This window comes from Mustela lutreola, chromosome 1 (assembly GCF_030435805.1).
Source record: "Mustela lutreola isolate mMusLut2 chromosome 1, mMusLut2.pri, whole genome shotgun sequence".
NCBI lineage: Eukaryota > Metazoa > Chordata > Mammalia > Carnivora > Mustelidae > Mustela > Mustela lutreola.
This window is the reverse complement of record NC_081290.1, coordinates 89,263,039-89,286,770: the sequence shown is the minus strand read 5'-3', so window position 1 is coordinate 89,286,770 and position 23,732 is coordinate 89,263,039. Positions and strand designations below refer to the sequence as shown.

Genomic DNA, 23,732 nt, shown 5'->3' with positions numbered 1-23,732 from the left:
ACTATTTCTATTCAACATTCTAGAGGTTCTAGAAGCTCTAGTCAGGGCATGAGGGGAAAAAAAAAGAAAAGGCTTCCACACTGGAAAGGAAAAAGTAAAATTACTTCTATCTACAGAAGACATGATCTTATATATAGAAAAGCTTAGGAATTCACAATAAAAACAATCAGTGAATAAATCAGTTGAACAAGGTTGCTTGGTATGTGTTCAATATATAAAAATCTGTTGTATTTGTACAAAGCAGCAACAAGAAATGAGAAAAGGAAACTTTTAAAAATTTCATTTGTAATTACATCAAAAATAATAAAACACTTAGGAATAAATTTAGTAAAAGTACAAGACTTGTATACAAAAAAAAAAGTACAAGACTTGTATACAAAAACCATAAAACATTGTTGAAATAAATTAAGGAAGTCAAATAAATAGAAAGACATCCCATCTTCATGGACTAAAAGATTTAATATTGTTGAGGTTGCAATACTTCCCAAATTGATGTATGGATTCAGAGCAATCTCCATCAAAATTTGCACTGCTTTTTAAAAATCTTAAAATTCATATCCAAATGCAAGGTAACCAGAATACCCAAAACAATCTTGAAAAGAAAGTACATAGTAGGAGTACTCATGCTTCCAGATGTTAAAATTTATTATAAAGTTAATCAAGACAGTGTGGTACTGGCATAAAAACTGACATATACATCAATGAAATAGAATTGAAGGCCCAGAAATAAATCTAAACATTTTTGGTCAGTTGGTTTTTGACAAAGGTGCTAAAACCATTAAACAAAGGAATGTCTAGTCTTTCAATAAATGGCACTGGGACAACTGGATATCCATATGCAAAAGAATGAATTTGGACTTCTACCTCAAAATGGATGAAAGTTCTAATGTAGTAGCTAAAAGTCTAAAACTCTCAGGAGAAAGTATTCATCTAAATCTTTGTTACCTTGGAGTAAGCATGTTTTTTTTCAGATATGACATGAAACACAAGCAACTGAAGAAAATAGAGGTAAATTGGACTTCATCAAAATTTAAATTTTTTGTGGATCAAGACACTGTTAAGAAAGTGAAAAGATAATCTACAAAATCGGTGAGAATATTTGCAAATCATAAATCTAATGAGGAGTTAGTTTCAAATATATAAAGAGCTCCTTCAACTCAACAATAAAAACCTATTTAACCCAGTTAAAAAATTGACAAAGGATTTGAATCTACATTTCTCTAAAGATGATATACAAGTGGACAATAAGCTCATGAAAATATAAACATCATTAGTGAAATGCAAACTTGAAACCACAATGAAATATCACCTCATACTTACTGGGACATTCATGAAAAAAAAAATTTAGAGAGTAACAAGTGTGGTGAGATTGTGGAGAAATCTGAATCCTTGAACAATGGTATTGGTTGAAAAAAATGTGTGATTACTGTGAAAAGCAGTTTGACAGTTCCTCAGAAAGTTAAACATAGAGTTAGTTTATGACCCAGCAATTCCAACCTAGGTATATATTCAGTAGAACTGAAAATTTATGATCAAACAAAAATTCACACATGAATGTTTATAGCAACATTATTCATAATAGACAAAAGGCAGAAAAAAATGTCCATCAACTGATGAATTGGTAAGTGGTATATCCACCCATAAAAAGGAATGGACTACTGGTACATACAACAACATAATAAACACTACAGCATCCCCTCTTTGTCTGCAGTTTTGCTTTCCATGGTTTCAGTCACCTGTGGCCAACAGTGGTCTGGCAACAGATGATCTTCCTTCTGAAGGTCAATAGTAGTCTAACCCACAATACCTTTGTCATTCACCTGACTTCATCTCATCACAGAGGCATGTCATCATCCCACATGACCATAAGAAGAAGGATGAGTACAGTACAATAAGATATTTTTAGAGAGAGACTACATTCACATAACTTTTATTCCAATACATTGTTATAATTGTTCTATTTGTTATTTGTTATTGTTGTTAAGAATAGGTTGAATAGGTAAATGGGTGCCAGAATAGGGAAACCCATAGAGACAGAAAGTAGACTGGTGATTTCCAGAGACTAAGAAATGGCATAGTGGAGAGTGACTGCTGATGAGTACAAGGTTTTGATTTGGTGTAATGAAAATATTCTGACATTAGACAGTGGTGATGGTTGCACAACTTCATGAATACTAGAAACTATTGAATTTCATACTTTTAAATGGCAAATTTTATGCTATGTGAAATGCATTGCAAAAAAAAAAATCTAGGTGTCTTAAAAGCAAAGGCAGGTTTTTTTTTTTTTTTTGCTAAGCATTAGAGAATTTTTTTACTGTTATGGAAATGAACCAAATCTAACTCTCTAACATGCCTTGTTAGAGAGTTTCTTCCCCTTCTGAGCCATAAAGAAATTATTTATGTCAAGTGTTTCAGCTCCCAGAAATAATATATTGGAATAAGTGACTTCTTAAAAAAAAAAAAATTCAGTGGTAGAATGAGCAAGCAAGGAAACTACTACAGTGAAGTGAATGTTTTCATATTCATCATGGTGTTGGTGCATTTAGATAAATGTTTTCTTAATCCCTACAACAGCATGATACATTATCTTATTACTTATATTTACTTATGTATTATATAATTATTTATATATACTTATTTATTATATTTGTTATAATCACAGAGAATATAAGAAAGTCTACATAGTAAGATGTAAGGAGGAAAGAGTTGATTTTAGAAGTCCCAATTGGAAGAGTGTCAGTCTTAATTTGAAGATCAAACAATCATGCATAAAACATAAGGGGGAAATATTTCAGAAAAATCTTGAACAGCGTAATAGAAAAATAATTGAAATTCCTAGAAGATAAACACACACCCACACACAAACACAAACACACACACACGCACACACACATATCACATCTAGAGAAATTCTCAGGGCATAGAAGATCAATATCCCACAAATCAGCTTCTGAGTTAGAAAGCATTTAATAGTTTTAGAAAATATGTCTGGTTATTTAAGGCCTTTTTCCTTTCACTTTATGGTCAGTTCTATCATGGATTATTCCTGATTCCTATTCACTGCCCTCTCCAGTATAGTCCTCCTCCTCCTCTGATTCCAAACCAGCTGATTTCTCTGTAGCTGATGTATTGTTCTCTTCAACTTGCCCATTTTATCTGAAATTTTTATCCTTTTCTTATACCAGTAGAGGCTATAAACTCCCAGAGTGATCATTTAATTTGCGTTTCATGCCCAGCATTTTAATAACTATAGGCACATCAACAGATGAATGGATAAAGATATGGTCCGTATATACAATGGAATTTTATGCCTCCATCAAAAAGGATGAATACCCAACTTCTGCATCAACATATATGGGACTGGAGGAGATTATGCTGAGTGAAATAAGTCAAGCAGAGAGAGTCAATTATCATATGGTTTCCCCTACTTTTGGAGCATAAGGAATAACATGGAGGACATTGAGAGTTGGAGAGAAGTGAGTTGGGGGAAATCGGAGGGGGAGACAAACCATGAGATACTGTGGACTCTGAGAAACAAACTGAGGGTTTTAGAGGGGAGGAGGGTAAAGGGTTGGGGGAGCCTGGTGGTGGGTATTAAGGAGGGCACATATTGCATGGAGCACTGGGTGTGGAACACTGAAAAAAAAATTAAATTAAAAAAAGATACCACAAAACAATATTAGAGAAAAAAATAACCACTATAGGCACTTAATAAATACATACTAAATTAATGAATTTATATATAAAAGAAAACTTGACTGTTTTGGTAAATTGATATAAATTCCAACCTCAAGCACAACTGTAATTTAAATCTACTTGCATTCTAATACCAAATATAAATGGCTTTATCTCTTTACTATACTTCCCATTGTATTTTTTCCACATGTGAGGCAATAAAGATTTATAGCATGAGAAAAGTAGTACTATAATTCTAGTGGGAAAAATAAGAATATCTACTTTTGTTTTAGGTCTTGAGTTTTATACTCTCAATGATCTGTAAAAGCAAGGTAATCATCAGATAAAAAAAACCCAAAATAGCTATTGGAGATAAAAAATTGCTTGAATTATTCTAATTTAAAGTTATTAATTTACCAGAATTCTTTTATTTTTATTATGAAGCCCAACTCTCTATGCTTTTTTACCAAAAGAAAGCTTATAGTATGCCTTTTTTATTTTCATTTAATTATGTGGCTTTTTTTGTTGTTATTGTTCTTGTTTGTTAGTTTGTTTTAGAAAATCATGTTCCTGGAAAAACTTAGTTCTATTTGAGTAGCCATTTTAAATTAAATCTGCACAATAAGGTAAACATTTCTGCAACAATAAAATATAAATAAATTTAATATTTGCAGATGGAATAACCAGTGACTCAATGTTTAAACTAGTTTCCTGCCAACCTAGTGAAATAGAGGCTCTGTAGTTAGAGTTAATTTTATTAATTTTAACTTTAATTTAGCTAAAGCAAATAAGTAAATATGGTATTCTTTAACTGCTTTTCTCCCCTCAGTAAACAGTAACTTCTTGGATGTGATTCAACCATATATGCTTATCCTATCCCTCTTGTGACACAGGCATGTACTGATGAAAGACCAGCTAGGAATAAGGCTGTCATCTATAACCATGGAAACACAATACTTTCATCAGTTCTTGGGCAATCTTAAGAGCTAACATTTCTCCTACAGAATGTTGAAGGCCTCCATGAGATTCCAGTCTCAGAGGACCTTATTATCAGTAAGGTAAGATCCTCAAAAGAGAAAAACACCCTCTTCCTTTTCCACCCAGGGAGGTGATGAGGAGGAAGTGGTGTCCAGAGGCTCAGCCACATCAAATTTTCAACGAGAGGAATGCTACCAGACAACCTGAAATCTCGTCTACTCACAGAAGTCTGCCCTATCGATGTTGTCTGTGCCACATTGCACACACTTCCCACTCTCCTCCTGTGGCCACCCCTGTTATCTGTGTCTGATGACAGAGGGAGAACTTTTCATATCTACTCAAAGAAAGTAATTTCTTTTCATCTTTATGTTTTCTTCTGCTTTCTTCTTACCTTTTTTCTGTTATTAAAAATAGAAGTGGTTACCTTTTCTTATTTTAGTGTTCCTTTTGTGTTCACCTTCTCTGCTGATCTGAATTTTCCAGACAACCCAATTGTCTCTTTGGCACTATTAGAAAATTTTATAAGATCATGCTGCTTTGATTGACCACTAACTTGTGAAATCTAACTTAAATCTGGCCCACCTGCTTACTCAGAAACGCTTTCAATCATCCCTTATTGACACATTCCCCATAGTTGGCTGTTCTGGACCATTTCCATATAATCTAAACCTACAAGCACTATTCCAATACTACTCACAGGAGATGGGTTTGCTCTAAAACAAATCTTATCAGATTTTTGATAGAATTCTTCCTCAATCTTATCAGATTTTTTATAGGATTCCAGGAATCTTTCTTTGCACCATTTCCCTTAATCTAGACATATTTTTTTTTTCCTCCAGACCATTCTACCCCACAACTTGTCTAAATATTTCAAATTTCAGATCTTGTTATTTTATTGTCTCCTTGAATATTCCAGAACCCTCTCTAAATTTCCTTAGGAATATTTAAATATCTTCTTTGACCCATTTTTTGCTGTCTAGTATTGTCTTTTCTTTTCTTCCTTTTATTTATTTATTTATTTGACAGACAGAGATCACAAATAGGCAGAGAGGCAGGCAGAGAGAGGGGAGGACACAGGCTCCCTGCTGAGCAGAGAGCCTGATGTAGGGCTCGATCCCAGGACCCTGGGATCATGACCTGAGCTGAAGGCAGAGGCTTTAACCCACTGAACCACCCAGGCGCCCCTAGTATTGTCTTTTCATGTGCATATTCTGTCTTCTTGAGTAATGATAAATATCAAGGCAGAAATAATAATATAACTTATAGTGTCTCAGAATTCACACTTAATAAGGCTGCATTTTGGAGGAGAGGCAAGACGTACTTGTTTGTTAGTTTGTTTTAGAAAATCATGTAGCAGACTGAAATGACATTGGATTCCAGGAGTTCAGCCAGATAGGCATTAAACCATTCTGAACACCTACAAACTCAACAGGAGACAGAAGAGTAGCAATTTTAGGAACAGAAAATTGATCACTTTCTGAAAGGTAGGATGTGGGGAGAAGTGAATCCGAGTGAAAGGAAGATAGCCTGGGTGGGTGGGGTGGGGGGCGCTCCCAGCAAGTGGCAGAGCAATGAAGCACAAAATCAGAACTTTTAGAAGTCTGCTCCACTAAAAGGACATTGCTCCAGAGGCTAAGTGAGGGTGGAACCCTCACGGGGACATTGTGGTCTCTGGTCCCACAAGGTTACAGAAAGATCAGGGGTGTCTGAGTGTGGCAGAGCTGCCAGGTATTGGCATAGGGAACCTGACTGCAAAGACAGAACCAAGGAGTGAGCTTTCAGATCGGGGTTACCTTAAACCCTGATCCAAGGCATATTTGGACCACTGCTCCTCGAGCAGGGACCCCACAAGTGGCAGTTCCAGGGAGACTCACCTTCCTCCTCCAGGAGGAGCAGTGTGGCAGGAATCTGCTGGGTTTGGAGACTCCAAACAGGGCCATGCACCAGAGATAGAAATGCTCAGTCAAAGGCTGGGTGAGCTTGGAGTGCAGTTGGAGACCAGGGAGACAGGAGTGATTGACTGCTTATCTCTGAGGACACACTGAGCAGTGGAGCCCTGAGCTCTCAGATCCTCCAGGCCAGAGATTGGGAAGATTCCATCTTCATTACTATACTACAAAGCGATACAGAAAGTGTTCAGGGAACAAAAGCTCCAAGAGCGAACCCAAGCAGATTACTTAGCCCAGTCCCGGGCAAGGGTGCAATTCCCCTTTGGGCAAAGACATTTGAGAATCACTGCAACAGGCCCTTCCGCCAGAAGATCAGCAAGAACATCCAGCCAAGACCAAGCTCATGGATTAAGGAGAACAGTGGAACTCCAGAGCTAGGGGAGAGCAAAGTATAGAATTCATTGCTTTTTCCTCATGATCTTTTAGTCTTGCAAAGCTAAATTTTTTTTTAAATTTTATTTTTTTCTTATTCTATTTTTTAAAATTTTCCTCTTTCCTCTTTTAACTTTTTTAAACTAGTTTATCTTAACAGTACCTTCCTAAAATAAATCTTTTAAACCTTCATTATTATAGTCATATTTTATCCCTTCATTGTATTTACCCTTATTTTATGTGTACATATAGATTTTATTTTTTCTAAAAAATTTTGGGGTAAAATTTCTTCTAATAGATCAAAATATACCCTAATCTAGCACGTGGGTTTGTTCTAGTCTCCAGTCTGAGCACATTCCCTCCTCTTTTTCTAACCAAATTACCTTACAAATTCCTTTCTTAGAATTTTTTTTTAATTTTTATCTTTACAGTCATATTCTATCCCTTCATAATGTTTACCCTTATTTTTGTATACATATAAGTTTTTCTTTCTTTAAAATTTTGAGAGGTAGTTTCTTCTAAGAGGCATAAATATATGCAAATTCAAGTGGGTGGCTATGTTCTATTCACCAGTCTAATTTTATATATATGCATATATAATTTTATATATACATATAATTATAAAATATGTATGTATTTTATTTTTATTTCTTTTTTCCCCCTTTATCTCCTCCCAGTTTTACACCTTTTCTGATTTGGTTAGCATACATTTTTCTGGGGTCTTTGTATCCTTTTAGTATTTTATTCTCTTGCTTATATATTCTTACCTGGATAAAATGACAAGGTGGAAAAACTCACCACAAAAAAAGAACAAGAGGCAATAACAATGGCTAGGGTCCTAATCAATACAGACATTGGTAATATGTCAGAACTAGAGTTCAGAACGATGATTCTCAAGGTGCTAGCTGGCTTGAAAAAGGCATGGAAGATATTAGAGAAATGCTGTCTGGAGAAATCAAAGCCCTTTCTGGAGAAATAAAGGAACTAAAATCTAACCACGCTGAATTTAAAAATAGCTATTAATGAGGTGCAATTAAAAAATGAAGGCTCTTACTGCTAGGATAAGTGAGGCAGAATAAAGAATTAGTGATAAAGAAGACCAAATGATGGAGAATAAAGAAGCTAAGCAAAAGAGAGACAAAAAACTACTGGACCACAATGGGAGAATTTGAAAGGTAACTGATACCATAAGAGGAAAAAATATTAGAATAATTGAGATCCTAGAAGAAGAAAGAGAGAGAGGGGCAGAATGTGTATTGAAGTAAATTATAGCAGACAATTTCCCTAATATGGCAAAGGGAACAAGCATCAAAATCCAGGAGGCACAGAGAATGCCCCTCAAAATCAATAAAATACATCCACACCCTGTCACTTAATAGTAAAACTTACAAGTGTTAGTGACAAAGAGAAAATCCTGAAAGCACCTCAGAAAAGAAGTCTGTAACATACAATGGTAGAAATATTGGGTTGACAGCAGACCTATCCACAGAGACCTGGCAGGCCAGAAAGAACTGGCATGATATATTCAGAGCACTAAACGAGAAAAATATGCAGCCAAGAATACTATACCCAGCTAGGCTGTCTTTGAAAAGATAGGAGAGACAAAAAGTTTCCACGACAAACAAAAATTAAAAGAATTTGCAAATGCCAAACCAACCCTACAGGAAATATTGAAAGAGGTCCTCTAAGCAAAGAGAGAGCCTAAAAGTAGTAGACCAGAAAGGAACAGAGACAATATACAATAACAGTCATCTTACAGGCAATACAATGGCACTAAATTCATATGTCTCAATAGTTGCCCTGAATGTAAATGGGCTAAATGCCCCCAATCAAAAGACACAGGGTATCAGAAGAGATCGGGCACATTCAGGGTGGTATGGCCGTAGATGTCACAGGGTATCAGAATGGATAAAAAAACAAGATCCATTGATATGCTGTCTACAAGAAACACATTTGAGACCCAAAGATACTTCCAGATTTAAAGTGAGGGTGTGGAAACAATTTGCTATGCTAATGGACATCAAAAGAAAGTTGGAGTGGCAATTCTCATATTAGATCAACTAGATTTTAAGCCAAGGACTATAATAAGAGATGAGGAAGGACACTATATCATACTCAAAGGGTCTGTCCAACAAGAATATCTAACAATTTTAAATATATATGCCCCTAACATGGGAGCAGCCATTTATATAAACCAATTAATAACAAAATCAAAGAAACACATTGACAATAATACAATAATAGTTGGAGACTTCAACACCCCATTCACTGAAATGGGCAGACCATCCAAGCCAAAGATTAACAAGGAAATAAAGGCTTTAAATGACACACTGGCCCAGATGGACATCACAGATATATTCAGAACATTCCAGCCCAAAGCAACAGATACACATTCTTCTCTAGTGCACATGGAACATTCTCCAGAATAGATCACATCTTGTGTCACAAATCAAGTCTCAACCAGTACCAAAAGATTGAGACCATTCCCTGCATATTTTCAGACCACAATGCTCTGAAGCTAGAATTCAATCACAAGAGGAAAGCTGGAAAGAACTCAAATACATGGAGGCAAAAAAGCATCATACTAAAGAATGAATGGGTCAACCAGGAAATTAAAGAATTGAAAAAAAATTCATGGAAACAAATGAAAATGAAAACATAACTATTCAAAATCTTTAGGACACAGCAAAGGTGGTCCTTAGAGGAAAGTATATAGTGATACAAGCCTTTCTCAAGAAACAAGAAAGGTCTCAAGTACACAACATAACCCTACACCTAAAGCAGCAGGAGAAAGAATAGCAAAGAAAGCCTAAACCCAGCAGAAGAAGAGAAATCATAGAGAACAGAGAAGAAACCAATGAAATAGAAACCAAAAGAACAGTAGAACAAATCAATGAAACTAGGAGCTGGTTCTTTGAAAGAATTAATAAGATTGATAAACCCCTGGCCAGACTTATCAAAAAGAAAAGAGAAAAGACCCAAATAAATAAAATCATGAATGGAAGAGGAGAGATCACAACCAACACCAAAGAAATACAGACAATTATAAAAACATATTATGAGCAACTATACCCCAGCAAATTTGACAATCTGGAAGAAATGGATGCATTCCTAGAGACATATAAACTGCCAAAACTGAACCAGGAAGAAATAGAAAACCTGAACAGACCCATAACCAGTAAGGAGATTGAAGGAGTCATTAAAAATCTCCCAGCAGACAAGAACCCAGGGCCAGATAGCTTCCCAGGGGAATTCTACCAAACACTTAAAGAAGAATTAATACCTATTCTCCTGAAACTGTTCCAAAAAATAGAAATGGAAGGAAAACGTCCAAATTCATTTCATGAGACCAGCATTACCATAATCCCAAAAACCAGACAAAGACCCCCTCAAAAAGGAGAATTACAGAACAATATCCTTGGTGAACATGGATGCGAAAGGTCTCACCAAAATACTAGCCAGTAGGATCCAACAATACATTTATTCACCATGACCAAGTAGGATTTATTCCTGGGTTTCAAGGTTGGTTCAACATCCACAAATCAATCAATGTGATATAATACATTAATAAAAGAAAGAACAAGAACCATATGATACTCTCAATAGATGCTGAAAAAGAATTTGACAAAGTACAGCATCCTTTCTTGATCAAAACTCTTCAAGGTGTCAGGGCGCCTGGGTGGCTCAGTGGGTTAAAGCCTCTGCCTTCAGCTCAGGTCATGATCCCAGGGTCCTGGGATCGAGCCCCGCATCGGGCTCTCTGCTCAGCAGGGAGCCTGCTTCCTCCTCTCTCTCTGCCTGTCTCTTTGCCTCCTTGTGATCTCTGTCTGTCAAATAAATAAATAAAATCTTAAAAAAAAAAAACCTCTTTAAGGTGTAGGGATAGAGGGCACATACCTCAATATCATCAAAGCCATGTATGAAAAACCCAAAGTGAATATTGTTCTCAATGGGGAAAAACTGAGAGCTTTCCCTCTAAGGTCAGGAACATGGCAGGGATGTCCACTATCACTTCTATTCAACATAGTACTAGAAGTCCTAGCCTCAGCAATTAGACAACAAAAATAAATAAAAGGCATCTGAATTGACAAAGGAAAAGTCAAACTATCACTCTTTGCAGATGATATGATACTTTATGTGGAAAACCCAAAAGACTCCACTCCAAAACTGCTAGAACTCACACAGGAATTGAATAAAGTGTCTGGATATAAAATCAATGCACAGAAGTCACTTGCATTTCTTTACACCAACAGCAAGATAGAAGAAAGAGAAATTAAAGACTTGATCCCATTTATAATTGCTCCCCAAACCATAAGATACCTAGGAATAAACCCAATGAAAGAGGCAAAGAATCTGTACTCAGAAAAGTGTACTCTTGAAAGAAATTGAGGAAGACACAAAGAATGGAAAAACATTTCATGCCCAATGGATTAGAAGAGCAAATATTGTGAAAATGTCTATACTATTTAAAGCAATCTACACACTTAATGCAGAGTCGATCAAAATACCATTAATTTTTTTCAAAGAAATGGAATAAATAATCCTAAAATATATATGGAGTCAGAAGAGACCCCAAATATCCAAAGAAATGTTGAAAAAGAAAGCCAAGGTTGGTGACGTCACAATTCCAGACTTCATATTCTATTACAAAGCTGTGATCATCAAGATGGTATGGTACTAGCACAAAAACAGACACGTAGTTCAATGGAACAGAATAGAGAGCCCAGAAATAGACCTCGACTCTATGGTTAACTAATCTTTGACAAAGCAGGAAAGAATGTCCAATGGAAAAAAGACAATCTCTTCAACAAAGGGCGTTGGGAAAATTGGACAGCCACATGAAGAAAAATGAAGCTGGACCATTTCCTTATACTACATACAAAAATGGACTTAAAATGCATGAAGACCTCAATGTGAGACAGGAATCCATCAAAATCCTTGAGGAGAACACAGGCAGCATCCTCTTTGACCTCAGCTGCCACAACTTTTTCCTAGAAACATCACCAAGGCAAGGGAAACAAGGGCAAAAATGATCTATTGGGACTTCATCAATATCAAAAGCTTTTGCACAGCAAAGGAAACAGTTAACATAACCAAAAGACAACTGAAAGAATGGGAGAAGATATTCACAAATGACATATCAGATAAAGGGCTAATATCCAAAATCTATAAGGAACTTATCAAACTCAACACCCAAAGAACAAATAATCCAATCAAGAAATGGGCAGAGAACATGAACAGACATTTCTGCAAAGAAGACATCCAGATGGCCAACAGATACATGAAAAAGCATTACACATCACTTGGCATCAGAGAAATACAAATTAAAACCACAATGAGATACCACCTCACACCAGTCAGAATGGCTAAAATTAACAAGTCAGGAAACTATAGATGTTGCAGAGGATGCAGAGGAAGGGGAACACTCATACACTGTTGTAAGAATGCAAACTGGTGCAGCCACCAGTGGAGGTCCCTCAAAAAGTTGAAAATAGAGCTACCCTATGACCCAGCAATTACACTACTGGGTATTTACCCTAAAGATACAAATGTAATCATCTGAAGGGGCACATGCACCCGAAAGTTTATAGCAGCAATGTCCACAATAGTCAAACTATGGGAAGAACCTAGATGTCCATCAACAGATGAATGGATAAAGAAGATGTGGTATATATATACAATGGAATACTATGCAGCCATCAAAAGAAATGAAATCTTGCCATTTGTGATGACATGGATGGAACTAGAGGGTATTATGCTTAGCGAAATAAGTCAATCAGAGAAAGATAACTATCATATGATCTCCCTGATATGAAGAAGTTGAGATGCAACATGGGGGAGTTAGGGTGTAGGAAAAGAACAAATGAAACAAGATGGGATTGGGAGGGAGACAAACCATAAGAGACTCTTAATCTCATAAAAAAAAATGAGGGTTGCTGGGGGTCGGGGGATGTGGAGAGGGTGGTTAGGACATGGACATTGGGGAGGGTGTGTGATACGGTGAGTGCTATGAAGTGCTTAATTGTGAGGATTCACAGACCTGTACCCCTGAGGCAAATAATACATTATATGTTAATAGAAGTAATTAATAAAAAATAAGGCTGCATTTTAAAGTATAAACAATTATTTAACAAGCATAAGTATGTAAGATTTTGCACATTTTATAAATTCTTGCTTTATCATCTTCTCGAAAGTTTTGAAAATGACTAATTAGTAATGTTATGTGTGTCTGCTTGTTTTCAAGATGATAAGTCAGTTTTGTTCAAAGCCCATTCTATGGACTAATAACTAATGAGTAGAGCTATCTTGTAAATGTAGGTTTGGCATATAGAAGTCACTCAATAAATATATATTGGATGGATTGATAAACAGAATAAAAATGTGATGGCTTCATCCTTTTGGAAAAAGGAATTCAATTGACATTGGGATGAAGGCCAAGGTTACCTGAGGGGGAGAGGAGTAAACAAGGACAGAATAGTCTGAATCACGGTGCTAGTAACTCTGTCCCTTCAGGGACATCCTCTCTTTCTGTAAACTCACAAGGAGGGTAGCACATGGATGCAGCCCCTTTCAGGCTTCCTGCATATTACTAGCCAAGATCTCTAACACTTTAAGAGGGAATAAGAACACACAGAATAAATTATGGAAATATCTGAAAAACACAGCTACTATTAAAGGATGAGGGTAGAATAAACAATCTATGTAGCCATGCAAAATAAATGGAATGAGGATATCAAGAATTTAAAATAAACATAACAGGGACACCTGGGTGGCTCAGTCAGTTGAGCATCTCACTCTTGATTTCAGCTCAGGTCATGACCTCAAGGTCATGAGAGTAAGCCCCACATCAGGCTCTGTGCTCAGTGCTCAGCATTAAGTCTGCTTGAGATTCTCTCTCTTTCTCCCTCTGCCCCTCCCTCCCCCTACTCACACATGTTCTCTCTCTCTCCCTCTCAAAAATAAATAAATAAATAAATAAATAAATAAATAAAAATGTTTAAAAAATAGCATAATAAATATTCTTCACAAAATGTTACAGAGCTCACCTATACTTTCGTTAAAAAATTGTATTAATCTTAAGGAGGTTTCTGGTGCTATGAAAAGAAACAGTTACAATGAAAAATCAAGCGGATATGCTGTGTATGAAAAATATAAAATTGAAATAAAAATATCATAAGACAAGATCAAAAGGCAGAGTAGAGAGAGAAAAAGAAAAAGTTATTGAGCAAGAATATTAAATTAAGAAACTCTCCCAGAAGACATCAAGGAAGTTTTAAAAAAATGAAAAAAATCATTAATGAAAAATTAAGTGAAACAGACAGTGGAAGTAGCAGTGTCAAATCCATAGAATAGAAATTCTGGAATAGAAAAAAAAACAAAAACAAAAATAAAGGGAGGGAAGGAAATATTTGAAGAAATAATAACTAGAGCTTTCCAGAAATAAAGATGCAAAACCTCAGACTGAAAGTACTCAAAGAGTCCCAAAGGGGGGGAAAAAAAAACACATCTAAATACATGGTGATAAATTTTACAGGATCTAAGTCAAAGAGCAAATTTTAAGAAATGCCAAAGAGAAAGAAGATATCTCAAACCAACATCAGAATTCTAAGCAGCCTCACTGAAATCAAACAAACATCACAGATTTAGATGTAGTGCAAGAAATGAACTGAGAACTTGGACTTTTATATCTACCTAACCACCATTTAAGTATGAACATGTTACTGAAGATGTTCAGACATTCAAGTACTGGATATTTTCTGTTTGTCCACCCAGAATCACCTACCTGCATCATTTTCCTCCATGCCCGGATCAAGGGGGATCCTTTGCATCTTGACTGTTTTGGGGAATGGAGACCCCTTGCAGATTAGAGGGAGCATGAGTCCAGTTGGTGCATTTGTGTCCATGGCACCTGCCATGAGGCACCTGCATTTGATATGCCTTGAAAGCTCACATTCCATCACTTTCAGCCACATTTCCTGCAAAGAATGTCCCATGTAGTCCTCTTTTATAAACACATATTCTCACTAACCTGCCTTCAAACAAACACCAATTTTTGGGTGCCTGGTTAGAAGCATGGGCTGGCTCACTCTTCCACCCACGGTTACAGCTTCAATAGATGGCTCCCTACACACAAATCTTTCACTGTCTCTCAGTTTCTTCTTTTTCCCTTCCTGTTCTTCCTCTTCTTCCTCCTGCTCATCTTCCCCAATCTTTTTGTCTGCCCTTCAGGCCTAGGGATGGGAACACTGCCTTGCTATAATTGGCAGCTGGTACTGCACCAACCCTTCTGTTTTTCTGCACCCTGCTCACTCCTTTGTAAATTGTCCTTTTATTAATGCCACCTCGAATTACTCCATTTGAATGTACCATCTGTCTCTAGACAACACCTTGAATGAGACATAGCCTCAAGTGGTTTGCCATACAAATATAATCTAGGAAACACATGTGAAGGAAATTTTCTGGGCTCCTCTTAAGTGTATGGGGAATAAAGATGAGTAAATTATCTATTTTAAAATTTAGCAGTCTATCTTTAAATTTTTAGAGTTTTATTAATCCAATTTTTTCCATTTGTAGCATGCTTTATTGATGGTTTTATAAAGATGGTATCTCCTTACATTTCTGTGAGAATAGCACTAATTAAATTCATTTCTAGATTTTCTTTTGTTACCTTGAATTATTTGCTTATTCTAGAGTTAGTATTCTATCTATATCATAGTCTCATTCCTTCATTTTTCAGAGTGTTCTAAAATGTTCAACAACCCTTTAAGGAGGCAGAAATGAGAACTGGCCAAGAGCTCCGTGAACACTGGATGATGGTGGCAAGTGGCTGGCTTTGATTAGGGTGATTGGGGTGTGGATTCATTACACTAAGACCCTCTGGTATTCCAGAACCCTGTGGCTTCTGCCAATGGTCATACCAACTGCTGTAGTTCTCCAAAATCATTCAAAAGGAAACCTGTGTGTTTGTGGGTCAGGGAGGAAGTGTTAAGTACTGAAAAGTAAACGCTTTTGTTATGGCCATTTTGTACATGATGAATAATGGGATGGATGTAGACAAATCATCAAGGTATTCCTCCCCCTTTTACCTATTTTTTTTCTCTCACTCTCCTTCTAAGATACCATCTAAAATATCCCAAGTCTCTTCAGGATTCAGCTAAAGAGAATATTTTCCTCTTCTTGTTTTGATCTTCTCTGGGTATATCCTAACCTATAACTTCCTCTGTTTTTCTTCATGATTATGATGTTCATAATCAACATCTAATTTTTGTTTTCAAGAAATTTATTGAAAATTCTCATCAACGGTGACTACCCTCTGTTTTTCATCAATGCTGTGGGTTTATACATTTTATTACTCTTTTGTTATCATTCTGGTAGGATTTCAGTAGGGAAAATAAATATGTTTACACAATCTGCTATCTTACATAAAAAATTCTTTAATTATTTTTGAACCCATTCAGGCTGTGGAGCCTAGAGAAAAACTGACACTCAAACTGTGTACTTCCTATAAAGAGGAGCTATAATTATAGGTTTCCCAGATGCTCTTTTTCATTGAAATCTCCTTTTTTAAAAACTGCCTTTGCCAGCTCATCAAAGATTCCTTTTAGAAATGGTATCAGGATACCTGGCTCAATCAGTTAAGCATCTGAGTCTTGATTTTGGCTCACATCATGATTTCAGGATCATGAGATTGAGCCTTGTAGGCTCAGCATGGAGCCTGCTTGAGATTCTCTTTCTCCCTCTCACTCTGCCACTCCCCATAGCCTGTGTTCACATTCTCTCTCTCGCTCACTCTAAAAAAAATAAAAAATTAAATTAAATTTTAAAAATGGTTTCTTCATATCTAGGTTTTCCTGAGTTAACACAGTTTTGTAAACATAGAAACAGCCCAGGAATCTGACATGGTGACCAGAAACCAGTGGAATTGGCACAGTATTTCACTAAGTCCTGTCTTCTCAGGATTCTAAATATACAAATTGGAATATTTTTATGTCCTTTTATCTTGTTTCTTTCTGATTTTTTACTTTCATATATGAATCATAATCTCAGTTCTAGAAAACTAAAAATCTGAGTGAAAAAGAGGGCCAAGGGCCTGAGATAGAAGCCCGTAAAGCTATGCATGATTTTAAGTATATAGATTCACTTGATTTTATGACTTTATTCCCGCTGTTCTCTTGTTTGCCAGCCAACACTGTTTAGCCTCATGTGGTTCAGAATAGAAAAGATTTTCTTGATTTTGAAATGGAAATAGGGTGTCTAGTTCTGACACATAGCAGGAACTCCAAAAATATTATTAAATAAGTGAATGAGAGCAACATCTAAGAAAAAGAGTGTAGGCAGTCTACACTTTTTCATGGGTGGGTCTGTTTCAACATTTGAAGGTCTATTGCATTAATATTGCCGCTTTGGTCAAAATAAGTTGTCCATATCTATGCACATCCACTTCTGGTATCTGTTCTTTTGCAATTGTTTATATGTTTATCGTTAAGCCAATGCCACCCTCTTTTGATTATTGTAATTTATAATAGGTCTTCAAACAAGGTAGCATGGGCCCTGCAACTCCATTCTTCTTTTTAAAACATATTTGGGCTTAGAAATTAGTCTTTAGTCAAACTAGCATGTAGAATGCTGATGTCCTGATCCATAGCAACTACGATAAAAGAGGTGATTTTTTTTTTTTTTTTACTTTTGTTTTTGTTTTGGTAGAGAAGAAGAAAAGACACAGCTCTTTTTGGTATAACGATCCATAATGAAATAAAAGGCTTAGAGGCCTGAACAGTAATGCAAATCTTTTCATGGACTTCATAGACATTTTACCAAATGCTAATGAATGGTTTTAATGCCTAGCTTTCTGGACCCCCCCACATCCCTGCCTCCCAGATCCAAAAAACACCTTTTCAATTCTCACTTAAACACAAGTTAAGGGGAAATCATATGGAATAAAATGAGTGACAGCCCAAGGCAAAGGAAAAAAAAACAGGGGGAAAAACAAGTGCCTGGGTGGAGGACAAAGGGCCTAAGAGACTAAGAGGGCTGCAAAGTCAGAGGAAAGCAAAAGGAACACTTGGATTTTGCAAATCCAAGGTGAACTCTCTGTGGGCTTGTCAGCTGTGTTACAGCTTAGTCAGGACTCAGTGCCCAGACTGGACTGAGAGCTGCTTTGACAAATTGTAACAGTTTCTCAATAATGAATTAAACCAATTTTCTCTTCGAAACCTTTAAAACAGAGAAAAAAGATTGCATGTTTATAGGACAATTTTTTAAAAAGTATTCTATTTTTGTTTCTAGAATAGCATTAATTCAATGTGGGGGCGGAGTCTTTCATAGAATATCTGGACATTTTAGAGTAATTATTTAAATTATAATTTAATACCTAAATGTTTTTAGATCAAGCTCTGCAATGTTTAGGAATTTAAAAAAATCTCTAATCTTCATAGTTAAATGTTTAATAACACTGTCGATTTATCCATTCATCATTAAGTTATATTAAGAATATGTGTACATCAAATTTAGGAAGAGTCTGATGGATATTTACTGATTAAATAAGAATATACAAAATCAGAGAATCTGATTTATATTTAATGGCTTAATGATTTGGTGACAATTCTTGTTTTGCCACAGGGTAGCTAGTCATAACAGGAGGTGCACACACATAACCCATAAGTCTATTTTAGCCCAAACCAAATCATCAGTTTTCTTCTCTTGACCTTGTTAATTTTGTGTCATATTGCCATTTTTTCTTAATACCATGCAGTGCTTCATTTTTGTTTCTTTATTCATCCTTACAGTGACACACCTATAAAGTTAAATGTCTATATTTTGAAATATCCCTATGGCCTGATTTCTCTGGTTTCCAAACCTTAAAGCTTCACAAGTAATATACCCTGAGAATTCTTGAGCTTCTCTTCCTTTCTGTCCTTCCTGACAGAAGGAGTAATTGCTAGAAAACTGGAGGCAGAAGAAACACTTGACCCAAGAGGCTCTGAAAGGACTTTGGGAATCTCAGATGTTAAAGGGAAAGTGATAGGCCCTGGGATGTGGTCACCAGTTCCATGACATTTGAAGGTAATAAGAGAAGACTAGAAAGAAAAGGGGTTAAGTTGAAGTGAGATTTAGTTCAGAGATACGGATGGGGAACTCTGTTGTTCTTCCTGGCCTTGCTCTCCTGAGGGTCAGTCTCAGGCACAGTTAAAATCTCGTGGTCTTGGAGCTGATTTTCTTTCATCTACTAACCACATCTATAGGTCCTTTTACATAACAATCAGTCTTTCATCCCTCTGGTAAAATAAGGGGTTTAAAAATAGAAATAGTTGAGATAGATTAGCTTATGTATATTACAGTCAACCTATACATGAGGATCACAGAAATCTCCTTTTTTTTTTTTGATGAGGGAATCCAGCTACCAACCAGGAAGAGGTGGAAAGCTTGACAGGGTTGAGGGCCATTCTCGAGAAGCAAAAGGGAACAGAATGGGGAGGCCTGGAACATGCTTCAGAACTTGAGGTTGCTTTAGAATACAAAGCACTGGCAGTGGTCCTGCAAGGCAGAAGAGGCACCATCCCAGGTTACAAGGGAAAATACAGAGGCTTAAAGTGGTTCAGTGGCTTACAGGTCATCAAGGCTATGGTAGCTGATAGGCCTGTGAGTAGCTCAAACCTGGGCATCTGCCTCTTAATTTCATTCTTCTGTCATTTTGCAGCTTCTTCGTCTTCTCTGACTTTATGATTATTGAACAGAAGTCATTTGTAAAAGACTGTATTACCAAACTCCAACAGTACACTGAAAATTACATTACTGTATTCAACTATTAACTTAAGAAAGAAGGAGTAATTTCTAAATTTAGAAATTTATTTCTAAATTCTAAATTTATTTCTAAATTCTAAAAATTATTTTCTCATCTAATTTAGCAATACATAGAAAGTCACATTACAAGGGTGCCTGGGTGACTTAGATGGTTAAGCACCCGACTTTTGCTTTTGTCTCAGGTCATGATCTCATGGGTCCTAAGATGGAGTTCCCCACTGGGCTCCTCACCCAATGGAGAGTCCACTTGAGATTCTCTCCCTCTGCACCCCACTCCACCTCTCTCTCTAAAATAAATAAATCATTTTTTTAAAAAAAAGTCATATTACATGGATTGCATTGGGGGAAATACTACTACCCAAGAACATTAATTTCTGTACAATTTTTTTCTTAAATCCATGATCTAGAAGGATAGTTTACTAATTTTTCAAAACTGTGCTTTCATCTCTGTCATATTTTTATGAAAAAATGATTTACTTCTTTTTATCATTCCAAGAATAAAAAAAATCTTCAACATTCGCTCAAAATAATATTCTCTTCTAAGGGGGAATCCTCCTACACTGCTGGTAAGAATGCAAGCTGGTGCAGTCACTCTGGAAAACAGTATGCAGTTTCCTCAAAAAGTTGAAAATAGAGTTACCCTACAACCCAGCAATCACACTTCTGGGTATTTACCCCAAAGATACAAATGTAGTGATCTGAAGGGGGCACGTGCACCCAAATGTTTATAGCAACAATATCCACAATAGCCAAACTATGGAAAGAGCCTAAATGTCCATCAACAGATAAATGGATAAAGAAGATGTGGTATATATATATATATATATATATATATATATATATATATATACACACACACACACACACACACACACATATATATATATATATATATATATATATATATATATATATACACACCATAGCCAAACTATGGAAAGAGCCTAAATGTCCATCAACAGATAAATGGATAAAGAAGATGTGGTGTGTGTATATATATATATATCCATATAAATGGATAAATCAGATGTGTCTGATAGCCATTTGTATGTCTTCATTGGAGAAGTGTCTGTTCATATCTTCTGCCCATTTTTTGATATGATTGTCTGTTTTGTGTGTGTTGAGTTTGAGGAGTTCTTTATAGATCCTGGATATCAACCTTTTGTCTGTACTGTCATTTGCGAATATCTTCTCCCATTCCGTGGGTCGCCTCTTTGTTTTGTTGACTGTTTCCTTTACTGTGCAGAAGCTTTTGATCTTGATGAAGTCCCAAAAGTTCATCTTCGCTTTTGTTTCCTTTGCCTTTGGAGACCTATCTTGAAAGAAGTTGCTGTGGCTGATATCGGAGATTACTGCCTATATTCTCCTCTAGGGTTCTGATGGATTCCTGTCTCACATTGAGGTCTTTTATCCATTTCGAGTTTATCTTTGTGTACGGTGTAAGAGAATGGTCGAGTTTCATTCTTCTACATATAGCTGTCCAGTTTTCCCAGCACCATTTATTGAAGAGACTTTTTTCCACTGTATATTTTTTCCTGTTTTGTCGAAGATTATTTGACCATAGAGTTGAGGGTCCAGATATGGACTCTACTCTGTTCCACTGGTCTATGTGTCTGTTTTTATGCCAGTACCATGCTGTCTTGGTGATCACAGCTTTGTAGTAAAGCTTGAAATCAGGTAACGTGATGTCCCCAGTTTTATTTTTGATTTTCAACATTTCCTTAGCAATTCAGGGTCTCTTCTGATTCCATACAAATTTTAGGATTATTTGCTCCAGCTCTTTGAAAAATAATGGTGGAATTTTGATCAGAATGGCATTATTAAAAGTATAGATTGCTCTAGGCAGTATAGACATTTTAACAATGTTTATTCTTCTGATACAAGAACACCATCTTTTTGTGTCTTCTTCAATTTCTTTCATCAGTGTTCTGTAGTTCCTTGAGTACAGATCCTTTACCTCTTTGGTTAGGTTTATTCCCAGGTATCTTATGGTTCTTGGTGCTATAGTAAATGAAATCGATTCTCTAATTTCCCTTTCTGTATTTTCATTGTTAGTGTATAAGAAAGCCACTGATTTCTGTACATTGACTTTGTATCCTGCCACGTTGCTCAATTGTTGTATGAGTTCTAGTAGTTTGGGGGTGGAGTCTTTTGGGTTTTCCATATAAAGAATCATGTCATCTGTGAAGAGAGACAGTTTGACTTCTTCATTGCCATTTTGGATACCTTTTATTTCCCTTTGTTGTCTGATTGCTGTTGCTAGGACTTCTAATACTATGTTGAACAAGAGTGGTGGGAGTGGGCATCCTTGTCGTGTTCCTGATCTCAACAGGAAGGACACAAGCTTTTTCCCATTGAGGATGATATTTGCTGTGGGTCTTTCATAGATAGATTTTATGAAGTTCAGGAATGTTCCCTCTATCCCTATACTTTGAAGCATTTTAATCAGGAATGGATGCTGTATTTTGTCAAACACTTTTTCTGCATCAATTGAGAGGAAGGACCATGTGGTTCTTCTCTCTTCTCTTATTAATTTGTTCTATCACACTGATTGATTTGTGAATGTTGAACCATCCTTGTTGCCCAGGAATGAATCCCACTTGGTCATGGTGGATAATCTTTTTAATGTGCTGTTGGAACCTGTTTGCTAGGATCTTGTTGAGAATCTTAGCATCCATATTCATCAGTGATATTGGTCTGAAATTCTCCTTTTTGGTAGGGTCTTTGCCTGGTTTGGGGATCAAGGTAATGCTGGCTTCATAGAAAGAGTCTGGAAATTTTCCTTCTGCTTCAATTTTTTGAAACAGTTTCAGGAGAATAGGTGTTATTTCTTCTTTGAAAGTTTGGTAGAATTCCCCAGGGAATCCATCAGGTCCTGGTCTCTTGTTTTTTTGGAGGTTTTTGATCACTGCTTCAATCTCGTTTCTAGATATTGGTCTATTCAGGTTGTCAATTTCTTCCTGGTTCAATTTTGGGAGTTTATAGTTTTCCAGGAATGCATCCATTTCATCTAGGTTGCTTAGCTTTTTGGCATATAACCGTTGATAATAACTTCTGATGATTGTTTCTACTTCTGTGGTGTTAGTTGTGATCTCTCCCTTTTCATGAATTTGGGATTTCTCTCGTTTCTTTTGGATTAGTGTGGCCAATTAACCATAAGAGACTCTTAAACTTAGGAAACAAACTGAAGGGGAGGGGTGGCGGGGGAGAGTTAGGGTGGTTAGGTTATGAACATTGGGAAGGGTATGTGCTAAGGTGACTGCTGTGAATTGTGTAAGACTCAAGATTCACAGACAGGTACCCCTAAAGCAAATAATACATTATGTGTTAATTAAAAATAAAAATGTTCTCTTCTGATTAAGCTATTAATGGTACTAATTATGAAGGCCTTGTTATAATTAGTGTCTGCTGCCTAAAGCAGAATTCTCAGAAAGTTCAGAGTTGAACAGGGTAAGATGTCATTTGAGATATTTTTTCTCCTTTGGTTGTTCACACAATTTGACTTCAATGTTGCCATCACTGAATGCTTCTCCTTTGGTCTCCTCCACAGGATTCTGTCTCCGGAACAACATTGCTTTCTTCTGCATCATTGTAATTCCTGAATTTCTGTGCCTTCGTGCTGGAGATAAGGTTTCTTTCACTATGCAATAACAAACTGCAGATAAAAAATTTTTTTTGAAGTTTTCGTTCAGAAATGCATAAACAATGGGATTACAGATGGAATTGGAAAATCCAATTATCTGCACTATGGCAAAAATCATCTTGATTGTAACATCGTCATATTCCTTTTCAAAATTACCTGAAATAAAAATTAATAGTCTAGAATGTATTATGTTCTAACAAGCAGAAAATAGAATTTCTGTTTATCATCTGTCTTAACTGACCACTTACACTTTGACAAGTGGATAAAGATATAAAAGTCTCAAGACAATTCTGGGAAGAGCCATCTCATGTCAG

The 23,732-nt window shown here is 36.2% G+C and overlaps 1 protein-coding gene across 1 annotated transcript in view; it reads right to left on the bottom strand.

Moving 5' to 3' along the window:
* Nucleotides 1-621: 621 nt before the first annotated feature.
* QRFPR (pyroglutamylated RFamide peptide receptor) overlaps nt 622-23,732 on the bottom strand; it is a 68,629-nt gene continuing 45,518 nt past the window's right edge. The window contains exon 6 of the mRNA XM_059169320.1: nt 622-23,574. Coding sequence (XP_059025303.1) covers nt 23,234-23,574 — 341 coding nt within the window. The 3' untranslated portion in view covers nt 622-23,233. The remainder of the gene's footprint in view (nt 23,575-23,732) is intronic.